The 19,256-nt window shown below is 48.0% G+C and overlaps 1 protein-coding gene across 1 annotated transcript; it reads left to right on the top strand.

Annotated features, from left to right (window-relative positions):
• Positions 1-14,989: 14,989 nt before the first annotated feature.
• LOC309407952 (T-cell surface glycoprotein CD4-like) lies at positions 14,990-19,000 on the top strand (the record flags this gene model as incomplete). Its single annotated transcript, XM_082003638.1, has 8 exons — positions 14,990-15,050; positions 16,429-16,584; positions 16,670-16,813; positions 17,048-17,323; positions 17,768-18,130; positions 18,248-18,490; positions 18,583-18,701; positions 18,929-19,000. 8 exons carry the CDS (start codon positions 14,990-14,992, stop codon positions 18,998-19,000), a joined length of 1,434 nt encoding a protein of 477 aa, XP_081859764.1.
• Positions 19,001-19,256: the final 256 nt, after the last annotated feature.

Genomic DNA, 19,256 nt, shown 5'->3' with positions numbered 1-19,256 from the left:
GAGGTTAAGACACACAGGTAATGAAGGCACTCTGGGATCCTCAGACTGTGGGTAGTGGAGCAGCACCCAAAAAGTCACAACTAGTCCATTCTGGGGAGCATGTCTGGACTCCACAGCTCTTTAGCTACTCAGCTAGCCATGTATTTTACTGAAAATTATACCCATTTCTCCACTGAGTCATAGAGAAATGCAGCAGAGGTGTGAGGAAGACTTGTCTGCTTCAACTATCCCACACAATGTCAGGCAGACACTGAAGCAGAACCAACATAAGGCAGGACAGTCCAGTCTGGTACCAGCCATCTTCCTAGGCAAATAATAATGCTGTGATATTTTCATGCTGGAGTGATCCATCTAGCTCAGTCTTCTCTCTCTGCCAGATGCTTTGGAGATAGAGAAAAGGTGGGTTAGCCCCAGTGGGGCTAAGGGGCAAACCAATATTCAGCAAGACCTCAACATATTCTCTTAGTGCCTGACTGCGATTTTCTCTCACTTCTCATACACAGTGGGATGCTCTCTGCTCCTGTAGTAATACTTTTAGCATTGCCTATTACCAGTCTGTATGTTCTCATTGCTCAGATGTGTGCCCCGTCTGTCTTTAAACGTTGCTGTTTTCTTGTACTCTCTGATTTCCTCTGGCAATCAGTCCTTGGGTCTGCTTATTCACTGTGTGAAAACGGTTCCTCATTATCAGTTTTGAATTCAAAGCTTTCCGCTTTCATCATCTGTTTTCTCCTGTCACAAAGGCTGGCAGAAGAGGGACTCCCAATCTATCGTCTCTTGGCCAGTCATTATTCTACCGCCTTTTATCACATCCCTTTTTTCTTATTTCCCCATCCCCTCCTGTCTCATTGTCTTTCAGGTACAAATCCCAGAATTTGGGGACTTTCTCCCTGACAGTTTGCTCAGGCCCATCTCTATGCATGGTCAACTCTCCTTGGATCCTTTGTTCTGGAAGAGGAGGCAGCAGTCTGGTGGGGGAGCAGTGCTAGCTTGCATGGAGGCACGGTGCCTTTCTCCACATTACTTCCATCCTGCCCTTTATGGCTCCCGACGTCTTGTCTGCTCTTCTGACTGTAGTTCCCCACTGAACAGCACTGAGCTTTTATCGAGCTGTTCACTGTGTCCTCAGTGAAATGCCTGTCGTGACTCCTGGGGCTCTTGCCTGACCTGGCACAGTTCCAGGAAGCCAAAGCCTAAAAGTATTTATGCAGTTTACATTTTCCCTCCAGCTTTGGGAACAGTGGTGCTGAATTTCACTTGTCTTCCTGTTGCTGATGAGCACAGCTTTCTTACATGTCTCCAAAGCTCTTGTCATTCTCTCGTCTCCTGACAAATTTAAATCTACATTCTTGGTCTTCTTGCTGCTTACCTCCTTGAACACTAGTAACTCATGTCTTAGTTCAGATACTTTTGGGCCCCACTGCTGCCTCTGATGACAACTGGCAGTTTAATCCTCCTCTTCACTTCCCACCCCGGGGCCAGTCCCAGGTGCACAGCAGAGCTGTCCCATTCACCCCAGTGCACGGTCAATCCATTGCTGTGGCTAGCCCTGCAGCTCCAAGGGGACAAGGAGAACGTGTGAGCTGTTCAAGATGTAAAATGCAAGCTGAGCACTGGATTATTTACTGTAACACAGTTACTCTTGCTTCATGACTCTTCACAAAGAGCTGACAATACTTGGAGACAGTTTGACCAGAGACATTCATACAATTATGTACGGTTACCCTGCAAGCCTGCAAGTCTTGGGCATGTGGTAGGCACCTCCACAATCATTATAATACCTGTAGTAGGTCCTGAAAATACTTTCTTTGTAACAGAGAGGCAAACGGTGGCTGAGGGGTATAATCTGTGTAGGTTAGGGTGACAACACCTACAAAGGCTACAAGGCCTCAGACATGGCTGTGTATAAATACAAATACAAATTCCACCCGCTCTGAAGTACTGAAAATAATATCTGAAGCTTCACAGATGTTGCAGTCTTGTGTTTGCAACCAGCAGAGCACTTTATGCAGATGAGAATTACTGACAAAATACAGGCACCAACAAAAGTGACAAGCATGGCCATTGAGCTGTTTTGTTTGACAGCTCTCAAGGGAAAATGCTGAAAAGCCAGCCACCACCAATGCAGAAATAACTGTCCACGGCCAAAGGAAGCTTTTCTTCCCAAATGCTGCAGGATAAAGACTGGATCAGTGCAACACTAGGAAGTAGGAAAGTATTTCTGAACACTGAGGGAATCAAGATGGCACAAGGCAAATCAGTACAGCTGAAGTGGAAGGACCAATAGTCTGTACAATAAAGCAAACAAATCTGGAAATCTGTCCCAGGTGGAGTCAATAAGCAGGAGCAGCAAATAACACAGATGTCATACGAAGGAAAGAGACCTGATGCTTTTCCACAAGGATACAGCTACAGGTGCAAAAATCAGATAAATATTTTCAATGTACCAGAAGCAGAAATCCTGAGAAAAACACAGGAAATCCAGTGGATTCCGTTTTGGCAGAGGGGACCAGTAAAGGAAGGCAAATTCCTTTGCATCTGACTCCTCCAAAAGGAATGGGAAGATGATCTTTAATTCCAAATTACCCTTTTTTTCATAAGAAAGACCAGTACTATCAGAAAAAAATCATGACTAGGCCCAGATGTTCTGTATCCAAGATTTCTGAGGGATTTCAAGTAAGAGGCTAAATAAATGCTAGCGAATAGTGTAATTTAACAAAGAAACAACATGTCTATTGGGGCCTTGGTAGCCTCTGCACAGTCTTTTAAATATAATAAAAATTACAACCAGATCTCAAATGATCTAGGACACTAACGCACACTGAGTTTTATATCTGCTTGGCAAATTGGTGGGAACAATATCAGCACCATTTCTGAAAAAAAAAAAACAACCATGCCTCTCTGCTTGGATTTCTTCAATACTTTGATGCAGCAGTGAATAAAACCAAAATATATGGGATCATTCGTTTTGCCTTCCAAAGGTTCCCTCAAACAAAGCTCCTTACAGGAACATTGTTGTTGTAGGTACTGGATCTTGTGCCACCCATTGAGACCCAAGGCATCTCCGACAGTTGTTTTACATAGTTGTTGACTCCATTATGCTCAAGAGATTCTACTCCTGCATTTCTGTCTTGCTGGCCTGCCGGTTTGATGCAACTCACTGCGGCTCTCAAAAGCTGTCATATGGTGTACCTCTGAAATGGCTGTCACCCCCTCCTGAAGGGATGGGTTTCAGAGGGTTTTACGGTAAAAGGACACAGGACAGTCTCTGTGCCTAGGAAAAATGGCAGGAGGTGACGTGCAAGGGCAACTTTTGGAAGGACTTGTTATTTCTCATTGATATTGAGGTTTCTCATGTTCTTCTTCTTTTACAAACACTGAGTGTCTTCCTCGCTTGTCATCAGGCCAGGACTCCCCTTTTTTTAATGGGAAAGAACACAGGTTTTTGGACCGAGGAGAAGGCACCAGCAGACTCCCTGACAAGCTTTGGGGGCTGGCAGGAGCTCAGCCGGGACCCTCCAGCCAGGCACTCCCCCAGCCCTTCGAAATCTCGGGCCCAAGTGAGCGCAGGCACCCAGGGTCCCCCGAAGGGTCCCCCTTGTTTTGCCCCACCGCCCGGCCCCGGGCATCCCGCTGCCCCAAAGCCCCGGCTGCCGGGTGACGGAGCCTTGTGCCTCCATCACCCGTGTCTCAGCGACCGAGGGCCGTCCCGGGGGGGCGGCAGCGCGCGGGGCACGGCTGCGCCCGGCCGGCTCTGGCCCCGCTGCCGCCGCGCCGGCCCCTCTCACGCCACAGCCCACGGCGGCTCCTCGCCGTGGCCCGGGTTTATGCCGCCATCTAGCGTCCACTCGCGACAGGGGTCTCCCGCCCACCCGCGCTTGCATTCTCAGGCTCATCCATCATTTGTTCCTTTTGTGGTGTGCACAACCGTGACTCAGCTCTCCAGTGACCCGTTAATAGGCCCAGGTCCTTCCCTTCCCTTGCCTTCAGCTCAGGAAGTTAAAGCGAAAATGTTTATAATTACCACTCAGAAGCAAAACCTTACGGCATGTGCTATTGGATTGCATCCCACTTCGCCTGTGGGAAGGCAAATGAGCCTCAAGCTGCTTCCAGTGCAATGCTCCAGACCCTCTCCATAATGATGAAACCCCTCCAGTTGTGCATCATAACAAATATTGTCACCAACTTCTCCTCCTTCCTTTTTCCAAGGTCATTAATAGTAAGATAGTAAGTAATATCTGTCCCATACAGGTCCCTAAAAACTGTCCCAGCCACCTCTCTCCTGCCTGTTGCATTTCTGATACATCTTTAACAACAGCTTGGTTTTTTCTAGGCTTACTTTAGCCCCCATCACTTTTGGTGACACACTTTTGCAGTTGGTGATTCTTGGACCACCCCTCTCTTCAGTGCTCCCCAGCAGTTCCTGACTTCCCAGCACATCCAGCTATTCTTTCTCCAAAAGACTTCACACCCACCACTAAAATTCAGGGGACACCTTGCTCGTGAAGAACACCTCTGGAGATTTCCTGATTTTCCATTGTGATCAGCAAATGAATCTTCATGATATCTGCTGAGAGAGTCCTCTCTTCCCAGCTTAAGCTTCTGCGGAAAGACTCCAAGCGCCTGCAGAGAGGCATCTCCCCCCAGCACAATGCAGGAGCCTCCCTCCTTTCCAAGGCACACAGCTGTGCTGGGGCAAATCACCAGGTCTCCTCGCCAGATGGCTGGTTGTGTCTAGCTCTCCGCATCTAGCATCAGAAATGCCCCTCAACAAGCCTAACAGGTGTCAGCTCTTCTGTTGCAAAGAGAAAGCTCCTGGCCTTTGAAGCCACTGACGTTCAGGTACTTGAAAATATGGTTTTCATGCTGTGTTCAACACTTGTCTTTCCTTCTCTCCAACACCACTGAGCAATCGCTGATTTTGCAACACATCTGGGTATCCTTTACCCATCAGAGCTCACAGGCACACTCCTAGCCCCCACGGATGTGCAGGGAACTTGATTTTAAGGACACCATCTCTGGAGGTTTCTTGGCTTTCCACTGGAGTCAGTAAAAGGTCCTTCTCAACATCTGATTTCTGAGACCCCTTTCTCCCTTTTTCACACTTCCTCAGAGAGAATTCATGTCCCTGCAGACTCTGACCTCCACCCAGCATAGCCTGGGAATCTCCTACCTGCACTGAGGTCTATAAGAATCTGTTACTCACCAACCACCATTTGCAAAAAGATTGCTGGTGATGGGATTAGAGCAAAGAGAGACAGCGCGGGGTGGGAGGGGAGGGCCTCTGCAGGGGAGAAAACAGCAAAAGATGACAGCCACAAATTTGGCTAGGAGGGAGTGGTGTGTAGCACTCAGGCTCTTCTCACTCTGCTGCAGGGTCAGTGGGTGATGCTGGATAAGCCCCACTTTCCCCACGGGTGCAGTACAGCAACTGCCCCAGCGAGGTGAGAACAGACTCACATGGAATTTAAAAAACAGTTAAATATTTATGAGAAATATTACATTCAGAAGAAAGACTGGCTGGTTAATATTATTCATCCCTCCTGGATTCTGATGTTTAATTAATGCTTGCAAAGTGCTTTGAGATGCTTGGATGAAAGTGATACAAAGACGTCACCACACGCTGTGACCCTCGGTCCCAGAGGTACCTGTTCACCACGCAGCTGTAGGAGCTCTGAGACATGAGGCTCCCTCCTGAATCACTCCCCTGGGGTAAGAACAGGTCCATATGGGGGCCAGGTCCTGCAGCTTTGTCACCTCAGGCCCACAGCCCTGCTTCTCCTTGCAATTCTGCAGTAAGTTCAAGTGCGTTTTGGAAGATTTACCCCTTCAGGCAATGCTATTTCTCATAGATATTTGCAGTGACATAAACCAACTGTTTAAAAACAAGCCAGTGTTTCTGCATTACAGCATGCTGGGGAGACAAAATGCAAGCCAGAATCCATAAGAACTGAAGCATCAACTCAATGCCCCAGGGCCCCAAGCCCCAAAACGCCAGGGTCTTACAATGCCAACCTGACTTTTCTCAGCTCTGTTTTTCCCAGGACAGCCCCTCTCTGGCAGCTAGGGACCAGAAGGGACATTTCTGTTTGCAGGCATGCGAGAACATTTTGAAGATACTGATGTGTTATGGCAGACTCTTGCAGAAGACCCATGTCTCAGAACAGGGCTAGCACAGGCTCTGGACACTGGCAAAGTGGGCGCCCATCCCATCGCATCCCGTAGCCTGTGTCCCACACTGGGAAGTTCCTGTCTCACACAGGTGGCTCTTTCCCTGTGATGGGACAGCTTCGTCTTTCTCCAAAGACACAACCAATGGACCAGCTGTTGCACTTGAGGCTTGATCAGTGCTGTTCCTCTCTCATCTGGTGGCACATTATGAACCTCAGTGCGGTGTCTGTCTGTCCCTGCTCCTCCAAGGCCTGGTTGCGTCTTGCACCCCCATCCTCAGGCAAAGGGACAAGTCACAGGGAGAAGAGTGGGCGGCACAGAGATGAAATCTCAGCCATGTCTGGGGCTCAGTGGGTTTCCGCCGTCTTGGCTGAGGCTGGGATTCAGAGAGAGACACACCAAATGTGGGTGGAAAACCACAAAAGCCCCCTCCTCCACCCTACAGAGAAGGGAAACAGCTGAGATTCAGTAGCTACCTACGAGTAACCTTGTGCTGGGTTTGCATGGCAATGTTTCGGTAGTGGAGGGTCTGTATGGGTGGCTTCTGTAAGATGTGAGCAGGAGCTGGCCCCATGTCAGCCAGAGTTGTGTCCCGACAGCCCCAAAACAGACCCACTGCAGGCCAAAGCTGAGTTAATCAGCGATGCTGGTGGTGCTTCTGTGATAACATATTTAAGAAAGGGTAAAAAACACTGCACAGCAGCTGTGAGAGGAGTGAGAAAATGTGAGAGGAGCATCCCTGCAGACACCAAGGTCAGTGAAGAAGAGCTGGGGGGGAGGTGCTCCATCCAGGCACTGGAGTAGAGATTCCCCTGCCGCCCCTGAAGAAGACCATGGTGATGCAGGTTGTCCCCCTGCAGCCCCTGGAGGTCGATGTTGGAGCAGATATCCACATTGCAGCCCCCGGGGAGTCTGTGCTGGAGCTGTCTCCTGGCAGTAGCTGTGGCCCATGGAGGACCCACGCTGGAGCAGTCTGCTCCTGAAGGACCATACCCTTTGCAGAGGACCCACGCTGCAGCAGTTAGAATCATCAAATCATAGAACAGCCCAGGTTGGACAGGACCTCAAAAGATCATCTGGTCCAGCCTTCCCTGCAAAAGGGGCCCTAGATGAGATTATCTAGCACCCTGTCCAACCACACCTTGAAAACCTCAGCGATGGAGACTCTACCATGGCCCTAGGGAGACTGTTCCAGTGAATGATTGTTCTCACTGTAAAAAATGTCTTTCTTATGTCGAGATGAATATGAAGAACGGCAGCCCATGGGAAGGACCCACATTGGAGCACTTCATGAAGGACCCCATGGTGGAGCAGAGGAACAACATAAGCAGGAAAGAATGTCAGAGACAAAGTGCTATGAACTGACCACAATCCCCACTAGCTGTCCACCTGCAACACTCGGGGGGAGGAAGAAGGGGCAGAAGAGTCAGGTGTGAACTTGAGCCTGGGAGGAAAAGAGGGGTGGGGGAAGGTGTCTTTAGTTTTATTTTGATTTCTCACTATCCTACTCTGGTTTTAATTGGCCATAAATTAAATTAATCTTTCCTCAAGTCAAGTCTGTTTTGCCCATGACGGCAAACTGGTGGGTGATCTCCCTGTCCTTATCTTGATCAATGAGGTTTTTTTCATCTTATCTTCTCCCTCTGACTTGCTGAGGAGGGAGAGTGAGGAAGTGGCTGGGTGGGCAGCTGGTGGCCAACCAAAGTCAACCCATCACTGCTATAAAGAAAATACTCTCTCGTCTCACCCCAAATCTCAGCTATACTCCACAGACAGGTGCCCCTAACATATAGTCAGGGATCCCCTTTTCCTCTGTTGTTACCCCTGTGCAGCCTCTGGGGCCAGGTCCATGGCCCCATTCCTCAGAGGTGCCTCTTCTTGGTGGTGATGCAGGAGACAGGCTGGGAAATGGAGGTTGGCTTGCTCTTACAGACTATCAGAGGTGCAGGCTGGGTCCAGATCTGCTCAGCGAACACATTAATTTGCGAGGTTTCTTTGTCAGTAGAGCAGAACCGGTTTCCAACCATTCACTTTTAAGTTTCAGCCCCATCACAGCCTCCCATCAGCTGCCAAATGGCCAATAGGCTTTCTCTGTTTTGCACACTCATTCTCCCCAGGCGCTGCAATACATCGCCTTCCGTTATGGTCTCCATTTCTGTTCACACCCAGAGTCAAGATCACATGCATTTGGAAAATTGCCATCTACCTAGAAAGGTTGGAGGATGTCAGCAGAACCTGGACTGGCAGCAAGACCTTGCTGACACTCTGGCTGTAGAGGAGGAGACATCAAGGCCGACGTCTGTTGAGCTGCTTTCTGAACATCAACTTCGTTCTTCTTTTGTTTCAGCTGTAGCTGGGTGAGATCAATTACGGCAGGTGACAAACTCAAGGAGACTGAAACACAGAGGCAGAGGAAGGAAAAGAGGTAAGGAAACTTTCTTTCTTTCTCTGAGAAAAGAGGTCAATCTGTTTTCGTTTTTTTTAATGTTACGAACTTTACTATTTCACACGAGTTGCTGTTTCGGCATGGATGGATTCGTTTTGCCACACTTAAAGATCTGATGTAAAACCATCTTGAACCTTTGACTTGATAATTGCACACTTCTGGCTGTCCAATTCTCCAAGGCCTTTTAGTTTTAACTAAGAAGTGTTTGTCTCCCTGGATTTTTCCCTGAAAGGGGCAAAAAAGAGGGAGCTATTGAAAGCTCAACCTGCCTCAGAGCCTCGGGAACTCACAGATCTTTTAAACCCGCGTATATGGAAAAATGTCCAATATGAGGGTCTGTCACTGGTGACTGTATATCCCCAAGGGCTGGAAATGCACTGGGGAGCAGCCCTCCACCAGCTGCCACTTACTATCACCTTCTCCACATGCCCTCCAGGAAGGGGAATTTTATTCTAAAAAAAGCCTGAAAAATAAGAAGATGCCGGTCTCTAGCTAACTAGGGACATCTGCTTACATCTGTACGTGTTGAGACCGGAGGGGTCTGTTCTGCTAATCCAGGCTGACTGGCTCACTGCCTGACACTGGCTGCCGATGCAGCCTGATCTACTAGCTCAGGGCTGAGCAAAAAGGATTTCTTGGGGAAAGAGGGATCCTTTCAATTTAAGGACACCAGAAAAGAGACTTGCCTTCCCCTTCCATGGGCTGCCGCACTGTTGAAAACAGGAGTTTCATTTCTGGTTGAATTTTTCAACTTTCAGGTGGTGTATCCTACTCAACCTTCATCAGCCACCTCAGATACTCCTCTATATGGTGCGTTACGATTGAGCTCAGAGAACTACTTAATGTTCTCCACTATAAATCGAACAGTCCTCTTAAGTCCCTGGTGCACATTAGCCTCAAATCAATTCACAGACTTTTCCTTTATCCTCCCCAGTGTTTCACAAACATGGCTGCCAAAGCTGCCTGCAGTACAGCAGGGCTTGCCTCATCTAAATTGAGCATCTGTCCCGTTCCTGTTCACGGTTCCTGGGCACCCCAGGACAGCGCCCACCCGATTTGCCACAGCCTCGCCTGGGGATCCTGTGTTCACGAGGGAAAAATTAAGGAGGGATGCATTTTTGCTCTGAATGGGCAGATATACTCCATTTTGCCGTGCTGACTTTATCAATATGTATATAGACCCTTTTCCCGTTGGGGCTGCATGTCAAGTAAACTGCACAGTAAGATCTTGCTGTTCCAATTTTGGCAACTGCATTAATCATCCCAAGCATACACACGGCTTGGGAGGGCGATGGAGGGCCTGCCTTTGGAGGGCACCTCAGTGGCTTTCCTCATCACAGCCTCCGGTGGCTTTAGAAAGTCACACCTGGGCTGCAGTTGCAAACTGCATGATGGAAGATGGTTTGCGGAGCCAAAAAGAGTAGGTTTAGGAGGAAAGAAGAGGAACTAAGGGGAGTTAGAGGCCATAGGGAGCAGCCCGGGCTGCGGAGATAGAGCCGCTTTGTGTGGCTTCCACATGGGTCCAAGCACACGTCTAGGCCGGGGGGACTTCATGGCTGAAGAGAGCTCGGCTGGCACTGACACGGTGGCCTCGCCGCGCTGCCTTGCCCGGACGGTGGGACCTCTCTCTGGGGGGACCAGCAGCTTTCACCTGCCTGGCCCCATGGACCCCGCTCCAGCACCTCCCTCTTGCAGCAGCTCCGGAGGGTGGCAGCTGCTCTCAGGTGAGCGGCCAAGGGCGCCCAAGGGGAAGCCGAGGCAGGATCGGCCAACCTGAGGGGACAGTGGGGCCCATGAAATGACCTTCACTGCTGTCATCTCTTTGCTTTCTGCTGGCTATTTTTGTTGCGTTTGGTCTCATACCCTGCTTGCTGCTCACATACGTTTGCTTTTATGTTAATAAGTAATTTCAAAGAACCCGCTACTGAGTAGAAGAGCCAGATGGGCTTTGCTTTAGGTGTTCAAACTGAGAAAAAGGGAGTGATACTCTCTAACCCAGAGCCCCAAAGCCCAGCAGGGCTGTGCAGGGACAAGAGGCATCTGTGTCCCTCGGCTCTCGCCTGGCAGCCGCCGCGAGGGGAAATGCAGCGCAGCGGCAGAGGCTGGGGTGCGGAGCCGTGTGTGGTTGGTTGACTGGGAGGCCCCCCTGCCCCAACAGGGCAGGCTGCTGCCAGATCAAAAGCACAGCCACAAGCAAGAGCAAGAGAAGAAAACAAGAAAACCACACTGCATAAAAGAGGCACAGGAACGCACCCAGAGAGGGAGATGGCGTACTCTGCAACAGGAGCAGTTGCTGAGTTTTTTGTTGTTTTTTCTTTTATTTATTTCAATTTCCTCCTGTGTCATGCCAGTGCCAGCCCGGGGGAGAGCTCTCTGCAGCCATCGCCCACTGGGGCTTAGTGCTGGAAGGCAAGAGGGGGCTGCCGACCGCTCTCCCAGGCAGGCGTTCCCCAGGCCAGACCTGCTCCAGCGGGCATCATCCCCCAGACCAATCACTACCTCAGCTCTCCTTTTCCTGTGCCTCAGAGAGGCAGGGATTATTAAAAGAAGTCAAAAAGGAAATTAAACCGGTTTAATAAGATGGTGAAGTTAAAATGAAATTGAAATCAATGCTCACTTGGGAGGGAGCCCTGCTCCTCCGTCACTACACGTGCTAATAAATCAAGTATGCCTGGACTGTTTCTGGCACAGAGGCCAAACTGGTGTGAGATGGTCTGGGCTATTAAACTCACTTAACCTCCAAAAAGAACTGGCTACATGCCAGCCACCTAACGGGAGTGGTCCCTGGCCCCTGCTAACACCTAAATGCATCCCGGGAGTTGCTCGGGACAGCGAGAGTGTCTTGGGCCAAAAATGTGTCAGAAAATGTTCTAGCAATTTAACAGGACTGATGAGTGTGTTCCAGTGCCTGGGGACATTCCCTGACACCACTTAATTTATGAGTACTACCATAAGATACAGCTGGGCTGCCTGTAAGGAGGCTGCAGGTCTGCTACAGGCATCCGCTAACGAGAGCGGCTCGCTGGGTTAACGTAGCAGAGCCTTTCTCACCGAGATCTGTAAACTCCAGAGTTTACAGATAGGGAGGGATACAGGAGGAGATAGAAAGACGGGAGAAAATAGGAAGTGGCATGCATGAGAAGTAGAGATAAATAGGGAGAGAGAAAGTGTGTGAAAGAAATCCTAGCTGAAGGCAATCCATTTTCCCCCCTGACTTGTAACACGTAGGTGGTAAACATCATATTGTTTAGAGATCTCACATTGTAGAGATCTGCCACAGAAATACAAAGATTAGTGTGAATGAAGTAGGAATGCAGAACGTATGAAACCACAAGAAGAAACAGGAAAAGAAAGGTGCATCAACCTACACCTACCAAGCTGCACAAGGTCAGCAGTTCACCGGTCCCATGGTGCTCTGGTTGTGTGGTTTCACTCAATAACCAGGTAGCAAGAAGGCGAAGAATAAACTGAAGCCATAGGATGACAGGAAAATAGGGACTCCCAACCAAAACAAAATGATGGCATGTGACTCAGTGATTTCATTCATTTTTACCTGTTCCATAACCTTCAGGTTTTATATAAAGTTTAATGACTTAAAATATTGAAACCCAGCAGTGGCCCTGTTAATTTGTAGATACCACTTTAGAGTGGGGGCTGACTTTTCCTGCTGGTCCCACTGGGACAGGTGACGCAAGTGTTCACAGCAGGGATGAGGTTTCTTCTGTCGTCTCAGGAATGGATCCTACCCAGGGCCCTGTGCCAGTTCTCAGCTACAGATGCTTCTTTGGAGTGAGATGCATACAGACGCCTTGTTGCCGCCCCTTTCTTTACTCTGTCGTGTAGCCCAGCAAACTGCTTGATCACTGTTACTGCATCTTGTTAGAAGTGACCTCCAATCACATGCACGGGCTGCTTCATTTTACTATTTTTGCACAAAACAGCTCATGCAAATATTCCCTGGGGCTGGGATGGGTTTTTTTGCTTTGCATGAGGCAAGCCGCAAATCTTCTCTGACTGTGCCTTTGTCATTTATGTCTCTTCCGATGGTGCACATGGCTGCCACCATATTTTTCATATGTGTACATGTGTACATCTGTCTAGCTGTCAGATTGTCAGTCATGCTGACCTGATCTCCATGTAAATGTAATGCTGATGTTTTCCTCTACTTTTTGATAGTTTCATGTGCTCTGATCACTTAAATTAATTTAAATATTAGATTATCCTCTAATAGAATATATCATATTTGATATTGCACATAATACATATAAATATTGTATTAAATTATTCTTGCATTTCTTTTGAGTTCAATCCCATTATGACTCCAGCATTAGTACCTGTGACAGGAGGTTTCTGTTGTCAGCTAGAGCTAAGTGACCATCCCACCAGCTACCCTATTGACTTCTCTGGTGTGAATTTTTTTGTTAGGGATCCAGATCTCCTTGGGCTTGGATTTCTCCTCCATGTCACCACTACTTAATCAGTTCTACTTCTGCCATCTGATTTTCTCCATTGGTAGCATCCATACTGTTTTGCCATACTCCATTAAAACAGGATTTGTTTTTTTCTTCAGCTTGCCTCCCACTGCTTGCCCCTTGAGCTTTGTCAGCTTCTGCCTGACCCTTCACTTCAGGACATGGAGTTTTTGTGTTTCAAATGCTTCAGTTCACATAATATGCTCTTTTATATTTCTTAGATTTTCCCCAGCCTTTATTTAAAAAAGTTCTTACTTTATGTGTCAGCAGCCAGGGGCTGTTTTGGCATAAATGAAGCCTCTCTTGCTTTAGATGAAACCCGTGTTTTCTGTACAGCCCCCTGTGCTCCCTGAGTTTCCATGTTCCTGATGACCCCATAGTCCTCTTCTTTACACTTCTTTCCCTGTCACTCTTCACAACCCTAGCACTCTGCCTCATCTTATGCACGTTTCGAGAAGCATTTCCAGCTTTGAACTTCCTGCCTCACAAGTTAAGCTACGCCTGTAAAACCTTTTCTGACCTGTCTCTATGCTGTCAGTATTCACACAGCACCCTCCAGCTCCCCTTCACAAACCTGACATCCTCCAATCTTTGCCTCATCCTGACCAGCACAGAGCGTGGAGGTGGGATGCTTCTGAGCTGCCCCGGTGCCTGATGAGGTGGCTTCCTGGCCCCTCTTGGCTCAGCCACCATGGCCGCAAGAGGCCTCTTGGAGGTCTCTGTCTGAGCCATGGTGGATGCCTGTCACAGACAAGTCCTCATAGGGCTGACACCTTATACAAACAACAGGAAAGATTCACCCCAAGGGCCTCTTGGCATGGGGAGCGCCTGTGTTTGCTTGGTCCCCAGACCAATTAACCTGCTTGGCTTCCTTTTTGCAATATATACCTTGGTTTAGGGATGGAGAGCTCGGTAATCTCCTGGCACCAGCAACCAGATGATGGTCCCCTTCACCTTGTCAGCCCACCCAGCTGCAGCTGATAACAGCACTTGCTCTCTGCTACAGCTACTTCATCTAATTTAATAGCTCACCTTAACATGATAGTTAGCTCCCAGTTCCCACTTAAGGTTTTGTTACCATCAATGCATCTTCTTCTTTCTGACCTCATTCCCCCCTTCTCCCCAGACTTTTTGTCATATAATAAGAGCCTAAAGATGGCCTTAATCACAGAATCACAAAATTGCACAGAAATACTTAGATGGCAAGGGACCCCTGGAGGTCTCCAGTCCAACCGCCTGCTCACAGCTGGGCTCCTTATATCTAGTTAACAAGTTCCTTGCTGCAACCTATGGCCACTGCCTCCTGTTCCTCTCCTGTACACCTCTGAGAAGGTGTCCTCACCATCCCAGTAGCCCTCCATCGGACTGTGTCCAGTTTGTTGGCATCTATCTTGTACTGAGAGCCCAAAACTGGATCCTGTATCCTAGATGAGACCTCAGGTGTGCCAAATAGAGGGAAATAACTACTTCGCTCAGTCTGCTGGCAGTGCTCTTGCTAACGCAGTCCTGTATGTGTTTAGCCTTAATCGCTACAAGAGCAATGATAACCCACTATAGAGAAGTAAAAAAGCACAGAACTCTTGGCAACATAAACACCTGCAGTCTAAGGAATGCCAGAAACCTAGGGATGAGTAAAATGAAATGTTTAATACCAAACTCTAGGGGAAACTGCAGCTGGATTCTTTGATGAAACACAGGGCTCAGGTGACTTTACCGAAGAGTTTCCACTTCGCTGCACTGAAGGATGATGGGTACTGACTGGGAACATGGGACCCATCCACCAAGGTCTTAAAATCAACCATTATTAACAGAGCATTTGAGTCTTCCAGGATAGCATCCCTTGGCACCAGCAGCACTTCCAGCCCTGCAGTCTGCAGCAGGGAGGAGCGTTCCCACAGCGATGGAGTCATGCGGCACGGTGGTGATCAACACGCTTGCCGTCTTCTTGGTTCTGCATCTGGGTGAGTCCTTGGCTCAGTGAACCCTCCCAGTTCTTACAGCCTTTCCGCAAGCCTCACAACATTTAGGGTGGTTTTAGGGTCCTCCTTATTTGCTATATAACATACCTCACAGGGCTTAGAGCAGGCTCATTCCAGCGATGCAGCTGTGACAGCGGCCTTCTTACCTTGTCTGTCCCACCCTTGCACTGCCCAGGAGCTCTCTGCAAGGCCACGCAGTAGAGATTAGGACAGAGGGGCTAGAAGCTGCCTACATCCATGCCCTGTTATTTCAGAGGCAGCACAGACAGCTCAAGCTTTGGGACTTAGGTTGTTCCCAACCTGCCTGCTGAGCCTGCCAGCTGGAAACCAGGGTGTCTGGTGACTTGCCAAGTTTGGGGAGCTGCCCCGTAGAGATGCAGGAGTGGGGTTCCTGTCAGAGCCAGGGTGCACACTGAGCACAGAGTAGAAAATGCTGCCTTCCACACTGCCTTCTCCACTTCTGCCTGAGCAAAAATGTGTGTGTTTCTCATCACAGCTTTGCCTTTACAAATGTGATACTACCTGTTTGCTCAGTTTGATTGCTAATGTTATAAGATTTGGTGGACTTTTTAGTGCTCATTTTCCAAGAAAGGAAGGTAACTGAATAAGGCCAAACCTGCATTTCTCAGATACTCAGCTTTGATTCCTCTGGTTGCAGAGGAAAGCTTGGAAATCTTTTATGTATCCTAGCACCAAAAGCTTCCAAGAAACCACTCCTCATGTTTCTTCAATCGTATTTCTACTTCTTTTACTGCCACGTAGTCCTCATCCCAAGAACAGGAAACTGACGTTAGGGCAGCCTTCTTTTCTTTCTTTTTTACTTTATCCTTTCATTTTCCTGGGCTTTCAGTCTTGCTCTGTGAAAAAATTGGAAGAAGGGGTGAAGAAAATTTGTGAGTGCTGCCTCAAGTCTTGACTGGGGACTGAAGGAGGACTGGCATATGCTGTCCTGGCTTTGCTACCAGTAGGACAACTAAATCTTGTCCAATGAAAAAAGGTTTTTTCAGTAAAACTGTTGACATCTCAAAATTGTCAATGATGGTGAATCCACCATAACCACTGGTATTTTCCCTATTTCTGAATGTATATGAAACAGAACAGCCATTAGCCAGGTAAAGAGCTCAAAGTGGAGGGAAGGGAAGATATGGAGATGAAAAGAAAAGGGATTGATTGATTGATTGATTGATTGTTTGATCGATGAGACAAAGGAGTGAAAAATTCAGAAATTGAGGATAATCTTCCCACTATCAGTGGAAAGGGAGAAGAAATATCTGTGTCTTTCTGGAGGGATGGGAAGTATTCACTGAGCCACTCTTCAGAAAGTGAATGTATGCCTTTCTTGGTGGTTATTGACTTTCAGGTCTGCTCCCCATTATGGCTCAGCAAAACGAACTACAAATTGGGGTTGCAGGCCAGGCGGTGATCCTGAACTGCAGAGGCATACCTCGTGACACAGGTGTGACCTGGAAACACCACAAGGTTGTTATAAGGTTGTTTACAAATACCCTTTTGAAAGGTAAGGCTTCCAATTTGTCACTCCTTCTCCCCAGTATATGGCTGAAAAACCTTTTCCCTCCTAACCAAGCTTATTTTTTCAAAAGGCAAAGCTACCATGACTGATCGCTCTGAAATCGATGCCAACAGTAAACAGCTGAAGGTGTTGGACTTAAGGCTCTCTGATGCTGGCATCTACACCTGTGAATATGACTCTCACACAGTCAGTATCTCACTGCATGTCTTTAAATGTGAGTGATTAAAGGGCTTTATATCCATGAGAGGGGGAGGGGTGAGGAGATCTTGGAGAGACATCTCTGTTGGGATTCTTTATCCAGCTGCCATTTCTTCTGGCCTGGGCTATCTTAGTTCATTTCTCCTCCATCTCCAGGGCACAAAGTCTCTGTATTCTCTTTGCTGTGACACTTGTCCCTCTCTTGCAGGAAGAGGAGTTGACTTACTGGCTGCACTTTTTCTCTTTACAGTGATGATCTCTTTAGATGGGCACTTTCTGTCAAATGAAGTCCCCGAGCTGACTTTAATGCAAAATTCATCCCATCCTCTACCTGATCTCAATATCGCATTGTTTAACAGTAAGAATAGTATAGTAAGACCAAAATTCTTACAAAACAAGACCCGTCAAAAATACATACTGAAGTTAAAGCAACTGGAAGCTACAGACAACGGGACCTGGATGTGTCACGTCCATTCAGACTCTCCATTGATTAATCAGAACATCTCCTTTGATGTGAAGGTATTAGGTATGCGACAACAAAAATGCAACTCACACACAGGCTTGGAAACCAGTGCTCCCTCCAGCTCATGATCTGAGCTTTTACTTTCCAGCATCCCAAGCAACAGTCCTCCAGGATCGATTTCCCAGGGCTTCCAACACTGCAGCTTGGGGATTGGTCTGCTGCCTGAGCTCTGTCCCACACTTGCTCCCATTTTTCTCTCCCATCTTGCCCTAAAAGATCCCCCTCTTCTTGGGGTCTGTTCTCAGCTCTGGTTGAGCTTGGGAGTTTTTGCTCTTTAAAGCCATTCTTAGACCCTAACTGATTATCTTTCCTGGGGTATCTCATGGCTTTTCTCCAAGTCCTCTTTCAACTGAGCATGGCGTGCATCTCTCCAAATCAAGGGTGGACACAGGGAAGTGTAGCCATGGCTCTCCCTGTCTCTATACTCCTTGTCTCTTCTGAATTCAGGTTTTCAGAATCCAGACTTTGAAAGAAAGTATGCAACTGTTGATAGCACTGTTGCCTTGTCATGGCATCTGAACTTCCGGAAGATAAAATGGAAAGAAGGTTTCACAGGACAACTGAATTGGAAACAACAAGAAAGTACAACCACTCATGAGCTACTTGATTTCAACGTCACAGCATGGGGAGAGCAGCATGAGACCAAAAAAAGCAGCCATTTTCGGTTTGAGATACCTGAAAGCAAACCTGAAAGCACTATAGAAGTGACACTCCCCAAAGTCCATTTCAACCACTCTGGGCAGTACCAGTGCCAGCTGGCGTACAACAGAAGATACGTGCAGAGCAGGATAGAGCTGGTGGTGATGAAAGGTGAGAGAAAGAGAAGTGGGTCAAGATGAGGAGCTGCAGAAACCTGGAAGCCACAAGAGTATGGTTGGACCCATCTTCCCATCCTCTCACTCACGTGTCCTTTTCTTACCTTTACAGTCTCAGCCAACCCTGTTGGACCACTCCCCAGAGGGGCCGAGATGACCCTGAGCTGCCAGGTCTCTAGTCCACTCCCATCCAATGCCCACTTGCTTTGGGAACGTGTGAATGGGACTCAAATGGACATCAAGAAGTCAAAGCAGCATGAAGTAAAGGTGGAGGTGAACGTCAGTGCTGCAGGGCTGTGGAACTGTCACCTCATAGAAGGCAATGACAGGAAGATCAGCCTTAATTACCCCGTGGGTATGGAAATTAGCATCACGTCCCTGACACCACCCAAAAGCCTTAAAAGATTATCTTTTTTTCTGTGTCTGAATACTTTTCTTCTTCCACAGAGGAAGCTCCTGTTTGGATTAGCTATGTGGTAATTGGAGCAAGTATTGGAGGCAGTTTACTGGTGTTTGGCTTTGCGTGCCTTTGCATCATCAGTGGTATAAGCTGGCAACGGAGAAGGGTGAGTGCCCTGGTCCCTGTGAAAGGTGAAGAGGTGACAGTCTCCCCAAACCATAGGAGGAGTCTGATTTTCTGTCTGGGTGCGGGGCAGAACAGATAAAGCGTCAATCCTTAGACTCAAAGAAATGGGCAGTCTGCAGATGTCACACAGTACTTTGCTACCATTCAGAGGAAAGCATTTGAACCATAAAAATATCTAATCGTTATTTATCCCTTCTCTCCTGGCAGCAACGGGCAAAAAGGATGGCACGAGCAAGACAATACTTGCTGGAAAACAAGACATGTCAGTGTCAACAGTAAGTGGCAATGAGGGCACCCAGAATGGGCAAAGACTCTGATTTCAAGAGAGGGGAGATGGATGATCGAGTAGGGAGAAATGGAGCTTGAGCCTGCTTGGTGCTACAGTACAGCTCCATTTCAGCATTTTCAGCTCTTACTCATGTAAAGTCATGCTTAAGAGTTATGAGTTATGTTTAATGAATTTCCTGTTATGCCCCAAACCTATGGTAGCACTGTGCTGGGAAACTTTTGAGCAGCAGGTTTCACTTAAATTACC

The sequence above is a fragment of the Phaethon aethereus genome, assembly GCF_964289735.1.
Source record: "Phaethon aethereus genome assembly, chromosome: 1".
In the NCBI taxonomy this organism is placed as follows: Eukaryota; Metazoa; Chordata; class Aves; order Phaethontiformes; family Phaethontidae; genus Phaethon; species Phaethon aethereus.
This window is presented reverse-complemented; position numbering and strand designations above follow the sequence as displayed.